This window comes from Schistocerca americana, chromosome X, assembly GCF_021461395.2.
Source record: "Schistocerca americana isolate TAMUIC-IGC-003095 chromosome X, iqSchAmer2.1, whole genome shotgun sequence".
NCBI classification, from domain to species: Eukaryota; Metazoa; Arthropoda; class Insecta; order Orthoptera; family Acrididae; genus Schistocerca; species Schistocerca americana.
Genome location: NC_060130.1, coordinates 664,497,008 through 664,515,199, shown reverse-complemented (window position 1 = coordinate 664,515,199; position 18,192 = coordinate 664,497,008). Strand labels below are relative to the sequence as shown.

Genomic DNA, 18,192 nt, shown 5'->3' with positions numbered 1-18,192 from the left:
TGGAGACACTGGAAGATTACAGATAAATTAAATAATGGTAAGACAGAGATTTAGGAACCAGGTTTTACATTGTAAGACATTTCCAGGGGCAGATGTGGACTCTGACAACAATTTATTGGCTATGAACTGTAGACTAAAACTGAATAAACTGCAAAAATGTAGGAATTTAAGGAGATGGGACCTGGATAAACTGAGGGAACCTGAGGTTTTAGAGAGTTTCAGACATAGCATTAGGGAACGATTGACAAGAACGGGGGAATGAAACACAGTAGAAGAAGAATGGATAGCTTTGAGAGATGAAATAGTGAAGGCAGCAGAGGATCAAGTAGGTAAAACGACGAGGACTAGTAGAAATCCTTGCGTAACAGAAGAGATACTGAATTTAACTGATGAAAGGAGAAAATATAAAAATGCAGTAAATGAAGCAGGCAAAAAGGAATACAAACGTCTCAGAAATGAGATCGACAGGAAGTGCAAAATGGCTAAGCAGGGATGGCTAGAGGATAAATGTAAGGACGTAGAGGCATGTATCACTAGGGATAAGATAGATACTGCCTACAGGAAAATTAAAGAGACCTTTGGAGAAAAGAGAACCACTTGTATGAATACCAAGAGCTCAGATGGCAAACCAGTACTATGCAAAGAAGGGAAAGCAGAAAGGTGGAAGGAGCATATAGAGGGTCTTTATAGGGGCGATGTACTCGAGGGCTATATTATGGAAATGGAAGATGATGAAGATGAAATGGGAGATGTAATACTGTGTGAAGAGTTTGACAGAGCACTGAAAGACCTAAGACGAAACAAGGCCCCAGGTGTAAACAATATTCCATTAGAACTACTGACAGCCTTGGGAGAGCCAGCCCTGACAAAACTTTACCATCTGGTGAGCAAGATGTATGAGACAGGCGAAATACCCTCAGAGTTCAAGAAGAATACAATAATTCCAATCCCAAAGAAAGCAGGTGTTGACAGATGTGAAAATTACCGAACTATCAGATTAATAAGTCACTGCTGCAAAATACTAACACGAATTCTTTACAGACGAATGGAAAAAACTGGCAAAAGCCGACCTCGGAGAAAATCAGTTCGGATTCCGTAGGAATGTTGCAACACGTGATGCAATACTGACGAAACGTCTTATCTTAGAAGATAGATTAAGAAAAGGGAAACCTACATTTCTGGCATTTGTAGACTTGAGAGAAAGCTTTTAACAATCTTGACTGGAATATCCTCAAATTCTGAAGGTGGCAGGGGTCAAATACAGGGAGCGAAAGGCTATTTACAATTTACACAGAAACCAGACGGCAGTTATAAGAGTCGAGGGGCATGAAAGGGAAGCAGAGGTTGGGAAGGAAGTGAGACAGGGTTGTAGCCTATCCCCAACGTTATTCAATCTGTATGTTGAAGAAGCAGTAAAGGAAACAAAAGAAAAATTTGGAGTAGGAATTAAAATTCATGGAGAAGAAATAAAAACTTTGTAATTCTGTCAGAGACAGCAAAGGACCTGGAAGAGCAGTTGAACGGAATGGACAGTTTCTTGAAAGGAGGATATAAGATGAACATCAATAAAAGCAAAACGAGGATAATGGAATGTAGTCGAGTTAAATCGGGTGATGCTGAGGGAATTAGATTAGGAACTGAGATACTTAAAGTAATAGATGAGGTTTGCTATTTGGGGAGCAAAATAACTGAATTTGTTAACATCGAGTATAGATTTGCGCAGTGGTTAGCACACTGGACTCGCATTCGGGAGGACGACGGCTCAATCCCGTCTCCGGCCATCCTGATTTAGGTTTTCCGTGATTTCCCTAAATCGCTTCAGGCAAATGCCGGGATGATTCCTTTGAAAGGGCACGGCCGATTTCCTTCCCCATCCTTCCCTCTCACCCGAGTGTGCTCCGTCTCTAATGACCTCGTTGTCGACGGGACGTTAAACACTAATCTCCTCCTCCGAGTATAGATTTAAGTGTCAGGAAGTCTTTTCGGAAAGTATTTAAGCGGAGTGTAGCCTTTCATGGAAGTGAAACATGGACGATAAATAGTTTAGACAAGAAGAGAATAGATGCTTTTGAAATGCTACAGAAGAATGCTGAAGATTAGATGGGTAGATCACGTAACTAATGAGGAGGTACCGAATAGAATTGGGGAGAAGAGGAATTTGTGGCACAACTCGACTAGAAGAAGGGATAGGTTGGCAGGACATGTTCTGAGGCATCAAGGGACACCAGTTTAGTATTGGAGGGCAGAGTGGAGTGGAGGGTAAAAATCGTAGAGGGAGACCAAGAGATAATACACTAAGTAGATTCAGAAGGAAGTAGGTTGCAATAGGTACTTTGAGATGAAGATGATTGCACAGGATAGAGTAGCATGGAGAGCTGCATCAAACCAGTCTCTGGACTGAAGGCCACAACAACTGCAACATATTAGGCTTCATGAAATAGTTTAAACCAACGCGCATATCGACAGGGCTTTGACTCGCTCACTCACTCCGTCTTTCAGGCCACGAGTGGCCTACCGGGACCATCCGACCGCCGTGTCATCCTCAGGGGAGGATGCGGATAGGATGGGCGTGGGTTCAGCACACCGCTCTCCCGGTCGTTATGATGGTATTCTTGAGCGAAGCCGCTACTATTCGGTTGAGTAGCTCGCTCAAGAAGAGATAATACGTCTTGCTGTTTAATCTTAGAATGAAGCTGACCAAAGAGTTTAAGATAACCGTACACAATCAACTTACTCCGTTAGATATATGACGGTGGCGATATACACGGCCTCATATTTTTACCACGTGGCCCGTGACAACGTAATGTAAGTTATCACATTGTAAGGTGCACCAGTGAATTTATCTTACCGCGTGCTTGTGTAGCATAGCAAAAATTAAGGAAAAAATTACCAAACAGTCACAATAATTACACACGTCAATTCTAATCATATTTTTATGCCGCACGGTGTTTGCAGCTGGTTCCCATTATGCGATTAAAATCACATTCCATTGCAAGCAGTTAGGTTTAATCCATCGCTAGCTAGTCTCCTCTACATTGGAGAGTCGGTTCCCTACAGTGGATAAACACGTTAACTCGTCTTGATAAGCAGTTTTATTTTAAATGCTGTCTTCAATTTCGACAATGTCGGCTCGTAATACATCACTGAATACATCAGTTCGAAAATACAAAAAAAAAAAAATAACTATCTCTGCCATTACTTTACCAAAGGTTTTTATAAAATGTGTTCAAAAACATATTTAAAACAACAACATATAGTGCGCTGCCTATATAGATCACATAGAAATATCTAGATAGGTGAACAAATTGGAAGTTTAAAGACACATTCCTCGATTGTCTCGACTCGCAAATAAATACACTAGAGAATATTTTAGGCGAGACGTTTGCTGAATGATTTTATTTTACGCTGTTATTTCCAAGAAATTCTGTAATTTCTGCAACCCGTAGTAAGCAGCAAGTGGAAACGTAAATAAAGTGAGTAAGCTATAATCAGTGAATTCTTACCTTTGTCACGCAATGTCCGAAACATCTGAGAAGATCCTTGGCGAAGGGCAGGAGTCTTATCTCGAATGTTCTCCAGGTCTTTATCAGTCAGCATTCTTCGTTTAAGTCGTGCTGTAACGCGAATAAGAGGGAAGTCAGAAAATAGCCAACAGTCACAATGATTACAGATGTCAATTCTAATTATATTTTTATCCTTTGGTTTACTCAGTGTAAAACTAACGTGACAAGCTCAGCAGTTAAGTCCCTTTTCCAGAAACTGTGAAATTATAGGAGGTCATCTGCAAACTTAGATGCATGCTGGTGACACACGAAGAGTCAACTTTTGTTAAAGAACATTTATTTTTAAGCGGTTGTTTATTAGTTATGGGCCTGAGTGAAGTGCTTTGGTCGTGGTACGCTACGTCGTTTATCCAACTATTGGTTATAGTTCTCATTATAGGCCTTCGTTGTACCTTACTTGCTGATGTTTTCATCTGACTTTCTGGATGCTTCATTGACTACGACTTGTTCGAGTGACTACATGTTATGGTCAGCAAGAATTAGTGGAACAGGCGCTTGACACGAAACATCCACACCACAGTACCTTTGGTGGACTTTAATGACGCTTTCGAGAAACTGGGAATCTCCTAAGCTAGTTGGCGGTGGAAATAATGATGTGAGAACAGTAAACTTTCTGGGTCGTTGTTGAAGAGGTTTGGTTGTGTACTCTCACTCAGTACGCAGTGGTACATGTAATGTAACTGTTTGGAAGATATCGCATTAGTACAGCCTGAAAGTGCACAGCCAGGCGCTAGAACCTCCAAACTTCACGTGTCCTATGGAAACTGCGGCTGGCTGCACGTTGGCAACAGTCACTGCAACCTATCAATCTTAAAATTATTTTATTGGTTGGTTGCTTTGTTGGATGATTAAAGGGACCAAGCTACTAGGTCATCAGTTCCATTTTCCTGGAACAGACCGGTCTACGTGACTGGATATCATAGATGACCTACCGCACAAAACCCAGGGAAAGAAAACCCAAGGTCAACCAAAGGTCAACGAAGGCGAGATATGGGACAAAAAAGAAGAAAGGGAGACATAGGGAAAAAGGCAGGCAAAGTACCCTATCTAGGGAACAGCTGGAAGACCATGAAAGCCAAGTCATTAAGGGACACGTATCCCCCACCACTTACCACAATATTCAAGAGGTAGAGGTCAAGTTGTGCCAGTAAGTTTTCGACGTGTTTTCCATGGCCAGTGATCATGGTTCTACGCCAAAAAGGGTTTTGGGCGTTGAAATCACTCAAGATTAGTAAAGGTGTGGGGAGATGAGAAACCAATGCAAGCAGTATGCTCTAAGGCACTTCACCATCGGAAGGGAGGTACACATTACAGATGGTAATACGCTGAAATGCCCTTATCCAAACAGCCATAGCCTCCAAAGGTTCCAAAAGTATATTAATAGGTAGAAGTTCGTTATATACAGTGGCCAGAACATGTGCGCAAACTCCATCTGACACCCAGTCACGGAGTGGCTGAGCGGTTTTAGGCACTACAATGTGGAACCGCGCGACCGTTACGGTCGCAGGTTCGAATCCTACCTCTGGCATGGATGTGTGTGGTGTCCTTAGGTTAGTTAGGTTTAAGTAGTTCTAAGTTCTATGGGACTGATGACCTCAGAAGTCCCATAGTGCTCAGAGCCATTTGAACCATTTGAACACCCAGTCATAGGTAGCATGATTCTTATAATATCCCCAGTATCAAGGCAGGGCCAGGGTCTGCGTTACTGGAAACAAAGTTTCCTGAAGGGCAATGCAGAAGGCAGAGGAAGTTCTTAAAAGATGTATTAGCTCAGCCAAGAGGTGGAAAAAAATCGCTGCAATTCCACTGGAGAATAATGTTGTAATTTGAAGTCATAAAGGGACCAAGGAAGAAGGTTGTGCCCTAGGGTTACCTGCTGCCACTGGTTAAGAGGGTTGTGGCATCAATACACACAGGTTCGGAGTTCTGTTGTGTGGTGTGAACTGGGGACTGGGGGGCCGCCAGAATCTCTGCCTTGGCCACAGGAGTCAAACAGGTGGGACCTGGTGGCGTGAGAGAAACCTGAATATCCTCCTTTTTGGAGGACTTTTTCTTGTCTTTCCTCTCCTTAGAGGTTTTGGATGACTCTGAGGCCTTATCTGAATCAGTTTCAGGTAACGACGATGATCGCAAAGCTTTGTGACCAGCAGTCTGTGGCTCATTCAGCCACTGGCTGGTGCCCAGTTGTAGACCAGCAGAAACCTTGGAAGGAAGTGTTCCTTGGGACACCTTCCAGGCGAGATAAGCTGGAGGAAGGTGATTTGTCTCCAGCTAGGAGGTGGGGACCAATGTCCCCACTGGGTGGGCAGCAACGATCCCAAAGTAGGTGTGGCGCAAGCATCAAGAGAAGAGCTCCCAACCATCAGGGGGGCAGGCACGGTCAAGCAGCCTCAAGGTCCCACTGTAGGAGGTGTAATGGGTGGGAGTACTGTCGACAAAGGGGGGCGACGTTGTCGTAGTTGCAGCATATGACACTGTTATACGTGCTGGGAGCGACCGCTCAACTGCTTCTTGGCCTCTTGTAAGTTAGTTTGTCCGGAGTCTTATATTCTTGTATTTTATTCTCTCTCTGGAAAAAGTGCAATCTGTTGAGCAGGTAGAATGGTAATTTCCACAGCTGATACAGATGGGGGGAGGGCACAAGGAGAATTCACACACAGTTCTCTCGACTCACAATCTCTACAGATGGTGCTAGCTATCATTGCTACGCGAAGACATATGCCTGAATTTCAACACCTGAAGCACCGTATATTGGGGTGGGGGGGGGGGGGGGGGGGAGGGACATACAGTTTCATGTCATGGCAAATGATCCTATCGGCATTTGGCTCCTTATGTACATGACTGACTAAGTGTAAATCCTACGTCACCCAGCTTGTTACAGGTGAGCAGCGCTCGCGCCTGGACAGGGGATGTTGTTTTGATCAAAATTTACCCACTTTTCATTTCAGAGATGGCTGCCACTTCCCCAAACTTGTCTTTTATGTTCTCCACAAAGAATAAGGGTTTTGTTGCCAAGAAGGGATCCCCATCAGCCCTTGTGCAAACGAATACTGGGGAGGAGTATTTCTTGGCTTGCTGCTAAGCCCTACATTCCTCCCACAGTGTAGCCAGGGAAGGGAACATTTTAGGGTTGTATCTTTCTGCATTAAATGAGGACTTTCATTCCATAGACTGCTGGTGCCATATGACCAGTAGCAGGGGATAACTTCATCTGCTTCATTTGCGGCTCATCCACCATGGTGCCATCCACTGTGAATGGGGGTTCTCCCCATGGGTGCCACCCATCCTCAGCAATGGTCACCTGGCCTGCAATCCATTGCTCGGAGTCCCCATGCTCCAGTCACGAGGGGCACATACCTACTGACGTACATGGGGAGTTTTCAGTTGTGTGGTCAAAAATTGGAAATTTGTGGTAAGGTCTTATGAGACCAAACTGCTGAGGTCACCGGTCCCTAAGCTTACACACTGCTTAATATAACTTAAACTAACTTACGCTAAGGACGACACACGCACCCATGCCCAAGGGAGGACTCAAACCTCCGACAGGGGAAGCCGCACGGACCGTGACAAGATGCCTTAGGCCGCGCTGCTACCCCGTGCGGCTTTGTGTGGTCAGGGGGCGATCATCGTGCAAGTACTTGACGACCTCCCACTCCACAACGGGATGGCTATAGTGCTAGATTTTGTGTGTGTTACCTTATTAAAGAGAAGGGTGCAAAGACAGAAAGGCACAAAGGTGGAACATACACTCCTGGAAATGGAAAAAAGAACACATAGACACCGGTGTGTCAGACCCACCATACTTGCTCCGGACACTGCGAGAGGGCTGTACGAGCAATGATCACACGCACGGCACAGCGGACACACCAGGAACCACGGTGTTGGCCGTCGAATGGCGCTAGCTGCGCAGCATTTGTGCACCGCCGCCGTCAGTGTCAGCCAGTTTGCCGTGGCATACGGAGCTCCATCGCAGTCTTTAACACTGGTAGCATGCCGCGACAGCGTGGAAATTGCTCAACACGTGGGGCGTGAGGTCTCCACAGTACATCGATGTTGTCGCCAGTGGTCGGCGGAAGGTGCACGTGCCCGTCGACCTGGGACCGGACCGCAGCGACGCACGGATGCACGCCAAGACCGTAGGATCCTACGCAGTGCCGTAAGGGACCGCACCGCCACTGACCAGCAAATTAGGGACACTGTTGCTCCTGGGGTATCGGCGAGGACCATTCGCAACCGTCTCCATGAAGCTGGGCTACGGTCCCGCACACCGTTAGGCCGTCTTCCGCTCACGCCCCAACATCGTGCAGCCCGCCTCCAGTGGCGTCGCGACAGGCTTGAATGGAGGGACGAATGGAGACGTGTCGTCTTCAGCGATGAGAGTCGCTTCTGCCTTGGTGCCAATGATGGTCGTATGCGTGTTTGGCGCCGTGCAGGTGAGCGCCACAATCAGGACTGCATACGACCGAGGCACACAGGGCCAACACCCGGCATCATGGTGTGGGGAGCGATCTCCTACACTGGCCGTACACCACTGGTGATCGTCGAGGGGACACTGAATAGTGCACGGTACATCCAAACCGTCATCGAACCCATCGTTCTACCATTCCTAGACCGGCAAAGGAACTTGCTGTTCCAACAGGACAATGCACGTCCGCATGTATCCCGTGCCACCCAACGTGCTCTAGAAGGTGTAAGTCAACTACCCTGGCCAGCAAGATCTCCGGATCTGTCCCCCATTGAGCATGTTTGGGACTGGATGAAGCGTCGTCTCACGCGGTCTGCACGTCCAGCACGAATGCTGGTCTAACTGAGGCGCCAGGTGGAAATGGCATGGCAAGCCGTTCCACAGGACTACATCCAGCATCTCTACGATCGTCTCCATGGGAGAATAGCAGCCTGCATTGCTGCGAAAGGTGGATATACACTGTACTAGTGCCGACATTGTGCATGCTGTGTCGTCTGTGTCTATGTGCCTGTGGTTCTGTCAGTGTGATCATGTGATGTATCTGACCCCAGGAATGTGTCAATAAAGTTTCCCCTTCCTGGGACAATGAATTCACGGTGTTCTTATTTCAATTTCCAGGAGTGTATATTGCATCGGGCGACCTTCCCTGGACGATCCGCACATATGGAGATTTTTGAAAATTGGTGGGAGGTCAAATCCAACAATGGGGACCACGTTTTTATTTAATGGAAAGTTGTAGAAAACCCTGGAAGTGGAAACTCAAGCACCAAATCTTAAACCAGATCCAAGTAGGGTCTACACCAAGAAAACCATCCGCACAGTGGAAGTGTAAGCTTGCAGCATGGAAAGGAAGCAATGCTGCAAAGGCTGGGGCCGTGTTGTAGCCAAGCACGTACTCAAGTTGTGAGCCTCCTTGGGGGAAAATTATTTTATTCGAGCTATTACACGTAGCTCTTAAGTGATTCGATGTCTGTAGTAAGTTTGCTTGATAAGGACTTTAAACGCAGGAACATTATCCCAGAATAGGCCACACTAGCGTCTTTAATAGTTTCCTTTACAAATGCACAGAAATTTCCCAATATCATGCAAATATATCTAAATATTCCACTAATTTAACGCGTTCGATTCATTTCATACTGGTTTATAATATGACCCCTACTTATTTAAACAACAAGACAGGTTCCAGAGGTTCTTAATCGACCTTGTAATTGGACTTTATCGGGTTCCCTTTCTTTTTTATGCATTACTATGCATTTAATGCGCACTAGAAGAAAGCTACCATTCAGTGCATCATGGAAATACATCTGCAGTTTCTTTATGATTATCTAGGAACGATACTTTCCTGGACCCAACATCAGCGAACAGAGTGCTATTGACCATACCTTACGAATAGTTTCTGTGTACTGAGAAAATTAGTTTTCCGATTCTGCTTCTTTGGGGGCACACCTGATGTTACATTCATTTCTACTGAACATTCCCCATCCAGCGTAACACACCGGATTCTATTGGTCGTAAGTTGGGAAATAATTCAATGGTCGTTTGTTGGTTCAAATGGCTCTGAGCACTATGCGACTTAACTGCTGAGGTCATCAGTCGCCTAGAACTTAGAACTAATTAAACCTAACTAACCCAAGGACATCACACACATCCATGCCCGAGGCAGGATTCGAACCTGCGACCGTAGCGGTCGCTCGGTTCCAGACTGTAGCGCCCAGAACCGCACGGTCACTGCGGCCGGCGTCGTTTGTTGGTTATTATTCGACAGTGTCTAACGCCTTTCAGAAATGTTGGAACTCAGACTGTGCTCTACGATCATGCAACACACTGACGTTACCATTGTTACTCTATAATTCTGGACAATCGCTATTTCTACCCTCCTTGAGTGCTCAGAAGACTGCGTGGAAGATTGTCTATTTGCTGATAAGTACCAGTCAGCAAAGGAGCAAATTCCACAGTGTACTCAATATAAAATTTAATGCGCATCCCGTCAGCACCTCGTCTTTATTTCTCTTTGAATAGCTGTAATCTTTTTTGTTTCATACGGGAAAGCTTATTTCAGTATCACTCATTTCCGAATGTGTGCGGTGGTCAAACAGTACCGTAATAGGAAGGCAGTTTGGTAATATTACTCATATTACTCAAATGCGTGAATGTATTTTTAAATGTGTAATTCAATATAACGACTTTCTTCCTGTCTTAGGTTAAACACGACTGATCCTCAGGTGACTGGATGGAACGTTTGTATCCATTCACTGAGTTTAAATAGGGCCCGAATTTTATACTGAAAGATATTCCATCAAGATCTGAGAGTGGAAACTGTTGTAAGCCCCATGTATGATAGACCTTACGGAGGCACGATTTACAATTAAGTTCTGTATCCGTTTCCCTATTTCTCATTGATGAGTGTAACAATTTTGGTTTCCGAATAAATTTCCGAATAATACCACTAAATAAAGGGGGCTTTTTGATGTTTAATACTGCTTGGTAGGTATTTATCTAAAGCGCAAGTTAGGTTGTGTTTGATCTTTGTACACAACTCTCTCTCGTTTCTCAGACTTGAACTAAGCATACTCATTCGATTTTTAGGAATGATGTTATTGATTGTCTACGAGTTCCATCAAACATAAATACGCCTCTTGCCTTTGTTAGTAGTCACTATAGTCGCTGCTCCCTGTCTCTTTGATGAAGCTATAAAAATGATCGGGTCTGTTCTACTTTTTAAGATACATTGTACTTACTGCCAGTAACGTACGCGAAATTTTCCCATTTGCTAATACAGGAGTTAAATTATCTCCTACCTCTGTGTATTTTCTTGCTATCTAATAAAGACTCTATCACAATGTGTGTGTAGTGGTGGGAGCATATGGCAATTATTCTAAGTTCGCTATCGGCTACTCTGATTTCATTTTGGACTTCGCTAGACGAAATGATTTAATTTTTCATTTGTTCCTTTAAACACATCACCTCACGAGAAGTCTATCTTCCCGGAATAAATTCAGGCAATGTTGAAAATTTCCCAAATTTCTGTGTCGGGTTCTATCAAGTCTTAGATCCTAATATTATGTAAGGGCAACTGAGGTGATTTCTGGGACTTCTCTGCGAACAATTCATATTTTTAATATTCTCACTCTCCATATTTGATGCCTGACAGATTTTCCTCATTCATGTGACAGAAACTAGGCGTTGAAAATGTACTGTGCCACCAAAGCGGTCATTTCCCGGTCTGTCCAGGATAACGTAAGTATTACGATATAGCGGCGATCTAGTAGTCTACAGCCAACTTCAGACCAGAGAGGCACGATCAGTTCTCAGTTCTCAGAAAGTTGTTGCATACCGACATCTATGCTGATACCTCACTTTTAAGGCTGTCTTCACTGTTTCCGCCAAATCTGCGAGACGAGCCGACACTAGTCTCAGATCCCAAGTAACAAAAATTGCTGGTGCCGACGTGAACTACGATCAGCATCTGACTGGAAACCGTGCTTTAGTCTGCACCCAGCAGGGCATCTTCCACGGCAAGACTCGAATTCGGCAACTTTCAATGACCACTAGAAGCGTACTGTGAAAGGGTCAGTTAATCGCACAATCGAACTCGGCAGCTTTGTACGCAGGTAGCAGAATGGCCCAACCCGAGGTATGGGTCCATGAGTGTCGTATTCCTGGCCCTAAACCAAACTCTTCAGTACTGTGGACGACAGCAACTCGCTGACATCTGTGCAGATTCACACACTGTTTCGTTGTGTAGATCGAGTAAGTCATCCAAGGGAAAAATATGGCAGAAACTCACTTTTTGCAAATTACTTTTAGTGATCGTGGTAATATACCTTTAACCTGCGACGATTATAAATTCAAATTTTACTGAAGATTTGTAGGAACCGAAAAACGTGGATGGCGATGCTGTGGTACAAATTCATGGCATTATGTTAAAGTATTCACAGTAGGCACTGAAAACATATTTTCGGGTTTGGAAGGCACTCATGACCACTCACCAGATCCAGAACACTTGTTAAACTGGAGAATGTTATCGAATTCTGTTAAAACAGATGGCGAAGCTTTGGATGAAAGACCATCACAGCTTATTAGCAAAAGTAGTAGATGACAATCCAACAACCCATAACACATAAACGAGGAAGGATGTAAGGTATATTCGGAACAATATTACTCAGGCTCGTTTGAAGAATATGCCGAAACTGCCAAAATCCGCGATGGAAATTCAGGTTGCCTTATCTCACATGGAGGTGACAACTACAGAAGGCCATGCCTTTGTCCTTAATAATGATATGGAAAACGGTCATGACTTTTCCACCGACTCCAATCTACGATACCTATGTCAGTAGGAACCTATACTGATGGATGGTACTTTTCAATATGCAACGAAACACTTTCTCCAGTTATTCGCGGTCCACACTTACTCTGGAAGCCCTTACATATCTTTAGTGGTCATCCTTATAAAAGATAACAACGAGGAGACATATCTGAAAATCATAGTGTGTTCAAGATGACTGGAGGAAGAGACAAGTGTCTTTTAATCCGACAGCTGTGGTAATTGTCTTCAAACAGTCCATCCATGGGAGTATCAAGGTTGATTTCCCATCAACCAAGATTACTGACTGTATGTTTCACCTGGCTCATGTTTGGTAAATACAATTATAATTGATATTTTCAGAAAACCGTATTACTGTTGAACGAATAACGGTCATAATGAGTATAGGGTATTATGTGCCTTTTTTCAAAAACACAGAAGAACACAGTTATTCCTAAAATGACGTTATTCCTGAAATTAGCTTCAATGTACGAAGACACTGAAAAAGGCCAGTGGCTGCATTACACCTTTGGGCTAAGTTACTTAAATCCTCAAGATATTCCTGATGTTATTACTGACCTGGTCAGAAAACGATCACAAGACAAAAAGGCCCGCCAAATTTGCCGATTATACACTCCTGGAAATTGAAATAAGAACACCGTGAATTCATTGTCCCAGGAAGGGGAAACTTTATTGACACATTCCTGGGGTCAGATACATCACATGATCACACTGACAGAACCACAGGCACATAGACACAGGCAACAGAGCATGCACAATGTCGGCACTAGTACAGTGTGTATCCACCTTTCGCAGCAATGCAGGCTGCTATTCTCCCATGGAGACGATCGTAGAGATGCTGGATGTAGTCCTGTGGAACGGCTTGCCATGCCATTTCCACCTGGCGCCTCAGTTGGACCAGCGTTCGTGCTGACGTGCAGACCGCGTGAGACGACGCTTCATCCAGTCCCAAACATGCTCAATGGGGGACAGATCCGGAGATCTTGCTGGCCAGGGTAGTTGACTTACACCTTCTAGAGCACGTTGGGTGGCACGGGATACATGCGGACGTGCATTGTCCTGTTGGAACAGCAAGTTCCCTTGCCGGTCTAGGAATGGTAGAACGATGGGTTCGATGACGGTTTGGATGTACCGTGCACTATTCAGTGTCCCCTCGACGATCACCAGTGGTGTACGGCCAGTGTAGGAGACCGCTCCCCACACCATGATGCCGGGTGTTGGCCCTGTGTGCCTCGGTCGTATGCAGTCCTGATTGTGGCGCTCACCTGCACGGCGCCAAACACGCATACGACCATCATTGGCACCATGGCAGAAGCGACTCTCATCGCTGAAGACGACACGTCTGCATTCGTCCCTCCATTCACGCCTGTCGCGACGCCACTGGAGGCGGGCTGCACGATGTTGGGGCGTGAGCGGAAGACGGCCTAACGGCGTGCGGGACCGTAGCCCAGCTTCATGGAGACGGTTGCGAATGGTCCTCGCCGATACCCCAGGAGCAACAGTGTCCCTAATTTGCTGGGAAGTGGCGGTGCGGTCCCCTACGGCACTGCGTAGGATCCTACGGTCTTGGCGTGCATCCGTGCGTCGCTGCGGTCCGGTCCCAGGTCGACGGGCACGTGCACCTTCCGCCGACCACTGGCGACAACATCGATGTACTGTGGAGACCTCACGCCCCACGTGTTGAGCAATTCGGCGGTACGTCCACCCGGCCTCCCGCATGCCCACTATACGCCCTCGCTCAAAGTCCGTCAACTACACATACGGTTCACGTCCACGCTGTCGCGGCATGCTACCAGTGTTAAAGACTGCGATGGAGCTCCGTATGCCACGGCAAACTGGCTGACACTGACGGCGGGGGGGCACAAATGCTGCGCAGCTAGCGCCATTCTACGGCCAACACCGCGGTTCCTGGTGTGTCCGCTGTGCCGTGCGTGTGATCATTGCTTGTACAGCCCTCTCGCAGTGTCCGGAGCAAGTATGGTGGGTCTGACACACCGGTGTCAATGTGTTCTTTTTTCCATTTCCAGGAGTGTATAAATGAAAATTACATTGATGACGATGAAGGTGCGCTATTTCCTCCTCACGTTTGGGTAGGAGCCTGCGCTTTCTTAACGAGAACGACTAATGTTTGTGAAAGTTTTCATTCCCGTTTCAATGCTTCGTGTGAATCCTCACCCAAACATCCTCAATTTTGTGAAAAGTCGGAAGGATGAACGATGTGGTACCTAAGTAAGAATTAACTCTGCAAAAAATGACCACATCATCAAAACTGACTCAAAAACCATGAAGACGCAAGCTTTCCTACCAGAAATGATGAAACTGGCGAATTAGAATTTGTAAAGTGCGTTTCATGCAAAGCAGGCACGAGAACAACGTAAGATAAATGAAATGCAGTTTCTTCTTGAAATATTTTTGTTTGTCAAATTTATAATGAAGTCTTTGTATTTATCTATAATTTGTTTTCTTTCATATCTTGTTCAGTGGTACAGTATTTACAATATTCTTTAAGAACAGTGTAAATAGAGGCGGAGGTTGTGGACTTGCTCCGTTCTTATTTGGAAGAGTTTGTGTAGGTGGTCTTTTTTTTTGTTTCGTTTCAGGGCGCAAAAATAATTGAGTTCATAAGCGGCCATATCATAACCTTAGAACACCAATAAGTAAAAGAAGTAAAACGCGACTATACGCTAGGTCCAATCGGCGGAAGAAAAGGAAATTAAAAACAAGGCTCACAAAATACGCCGTACAGACAGCGGAGGTCCCGAACCAAAGATGAAATGTCCTTCGCCGTATTGCTGCGAGAAATAAAAAGAAAACGCGATCGACAGCCCGCGCGTCGTTCGCTAAAACGGCCGATAACTCAGACGGCAAATACACACTGTAACGTAAAAAAAAACGGTTAAAAAGGCCACTGGGTCAGGAAATGGCGACTAGAGGGCCGAGAGGAGGTCGGCCAAGCTGGTGGGAGAGGTTTAATACCCTGCAAATTGTCCCCTGAAGAGAAGACCAGTGGTGATGCCAAAGTGACACCACCTGCCGCCAGATGGTAGCACGGAGATTATCTGAAGGAATGAAACACCTAGCAGGCCGAGGTAGGAGGACTGCAGCCTTGGCAGCATCGTCAGCAGCCTTATTTCCCGTCAGACCGACGTGACCAGGAACCCCTCAGGAACATCACGGTAGATGTTCCTGGGACAAGGTGGCGAGCAAGTGGAGGCTTTCTTTGACCCGTTGCACTAAGAAATGGACAGTGTACAGAACATAGAGGTTCTGAAGAGCACTGAGAGAATCGGAACATATGACAATTAAAAAGCCCGTGTCGCCAGATGTACTGGGTGGCCTGGTAGAGGGCGGAGAGCTCTGCTGCACAAATCGAGCAGTGTCTGAAAGCCGATACTGAAAATGGACGGTGCCTATGATGAAGACACACCCGAAACCTTGGTCAGTGTTAGAGATGTCAGTGTACACGAAGGTAATATCGCTACGTTGTGTGCTAAGATCGAGAAACTTAAAACGATAGATCAAATCTGGAGTAGTGTCCCTGGGAAGTGAATGAAGTCCAAGATGAACACAGGCTGCTGCAGGAAGCCAAGCTGGGGAAGGGTTCACACCCGTCGGGAACATGACAGGTAGCGTACAGTTAAGCTGCTAGAGCAGTAGCCCAAAGCGAACTCTGGGAGATAACAGAGAAGAAGGGCATGCCCCATATTAGTGGCCAAGGGAGTCATTGAGAAAGGGGGCATAGGATGGTTGGCCAGACATGGAAGACAAACGGCATGCATATCCAATGAGGAGGACATCACGCCGGTATGACGGAGGTAGTTCGGCAGCTTCTGCATAGAGACTCTCAACCGGACTAATGTAAATGGCACCAGGGGCCAAACGCATTCCTCAATGGTGGATTATGTTAAGACGGCGTAAGATGGAAGGACATGCAGGTGAATAAACGAAACATCCATAGTCTAGTTTCGAACGGACAAGGAATCGGTACAAACGGAGGAGGGTGGTCCGATCCGCTCCCCAGGAAGTACCACTTAGGACACACAGGACATTGAGGGACTGGGTACAGTGTGCAGCTACGTAAGACCTGTGGGAGGACAAAGAAAGTTTCATATCAAGCACGAGCCCCAGTAATTTCCTAGTTTCAGCGAACAGGCGAGCAACAGGCCGAAGATGTAAAGATGGTGAAAGAATCTTATTGCGTCGCTAGAAATTCATGCAAACGCTTTTTTCGTTAGAAAAGTGAACGCCATTGTCGATGCTGCACGAGTAAAGACGATCGAGGTATCGCTGAAGAAGCCGCTCAAGGAGACAAGGCCGTGGAGAACTTCGATAGATCATACAGTCGCCGAGGAAAAGGGAGCCAGAGATGTCTGGTGGATGACTGTCCATAATAGGTTTAATGGCTATAGCAAAGAGAACGACGCTCAGGACAGATTCTTGAGGCACCCCGTTCTCCTGGATACAGGTATCCGACCAGGCCGAACCCACACGTACCTTGAAACTCAGTCTTTTAAAAACTCCTGAAGGAAATTGGGCAGGCTTCTTAGAAGTCCTATGTGTATAGAGTAAAGAGGATACCAGTTCCCCAGCAGGTGTTGTATGCTTTCTCAAATCAGAAAACATGCCCACAGTCTCATATTTTCGCAGGAAATCGTTCATGACATGGGTTGACAAAGTGATGAGATGGCCAACTGCAGAGCGGCGCGCACGAAATCCACATTGTGGAGTAGGTTAGTAGATTGCAAGACTCAAGCCACCCTACCAGCCAGCCATGAATCATACGTTCCATCACACTGGAAACACAGCTAGTGAGGGAAGTGGAGTGGTAGCTAGAAAAAAGGTGTTTGTCCTTACTTGGCTTAGGTATGGGTAATGATAGTGGCTCCACGCCAGCGTCTGGGAAACGAGCCATCTGGTCAAATGCAACTGTATGTACATAGGAGAAAGTGCTTGCCTACAAGAGACAGGTGCTGCAACATCTGAAAGTGAACATTGCCCAGCCCTGTGAAATATGATTGGGATGTGAGAACATGGTAAAGTTCCCTCATAGTAAAGGCAGCATTGTAGCATTCACGATTCTGACAGGGAAAAGCTATCACCTGAGCCGCTTCCACTCGTTTCCGAAGGAGGAAGGCAGGGTGATAGTGTGTGGAGCTTGAAATCTTCGCAAAAATGCGGCCAAAGGTTTTCGAGACAGCAATAGGGTCCTCAATGACAACACCCGATACGGTCAGGCTGGAAATCGGGGAATGAACCTTGGTCACAGAAAGCCGACGGAGGTTGCCCCACATGACGGGAAAGGGAGTCACAATCTTAAAGGAACTTGTAAAAGAAATCCAAATAGCTAGTTTTCAATCCCAAAGTTCAACATTATAGTGTGAGAGCATGTCTCCTTCGGCAAATCGCGTTGCAGCATGCGTCAGTCCACCAGGGGACTGGGACACGGTGCACTTAGAAGTGCGAGGTATGACACATTCTGTAGTGGTAAGGATAACGTTCGTAAGGTACTCTACCTGGTCATCACAACTGGGGAAATATTGGTCGTCGGAGGTCGCGAGGGAGGGGTAAGGCATCCAGTCGGCCGTGGAACGCTGCCAATTAGGTTTACGCGCAGGTGGGACAAGACACAGGAAAATGGATAACGTATGGGAAATGCTCACTCGAGTATGTGAAGGAGAGAAGGGACCACTTGAGACGACAGGCAAGCTGGGAGCATAGAACAAGAGGTCCAAATGGAAATAGGTGTGTGTGGAGCCTGAAAGAAACGTGGGTGCTTCAGTGTTAAGACAGATGTGGTGGAGTTGATTGAAGGTCAGCCAAGAGGGTACCTCTCAGACAGG

At 46.0% G+C, this 18,192-nt stretch overlaps 1 protein-coding gene across 4 annotated transcripts in view; it reads right to left on the bottom strand.

Annotated features, from left to right (window-relative positions):
* Positions 1–18,192, bottom strand: part of LOC124555676 (calcium uptake protein 3, mitochondrial) — a 655,882-nt gene that overhangs the window by 90,718 nt on the left and 546,972 nt on the right. For all 4 annotated transcript variants that reach the window (XM_047129671.1, XM_047129673.1, XM_047129672.1 and 1 more), the window contains exon 3: positions 3,504–3,614. In XM_047129671.1, coding sequence (XP_046985627.1) covers positions 3,504–3,614 — 111 coding nt within the window. The remainder of the gene's footprint in view (positions 1–3,503; positions 3,615–18,192) is intronic.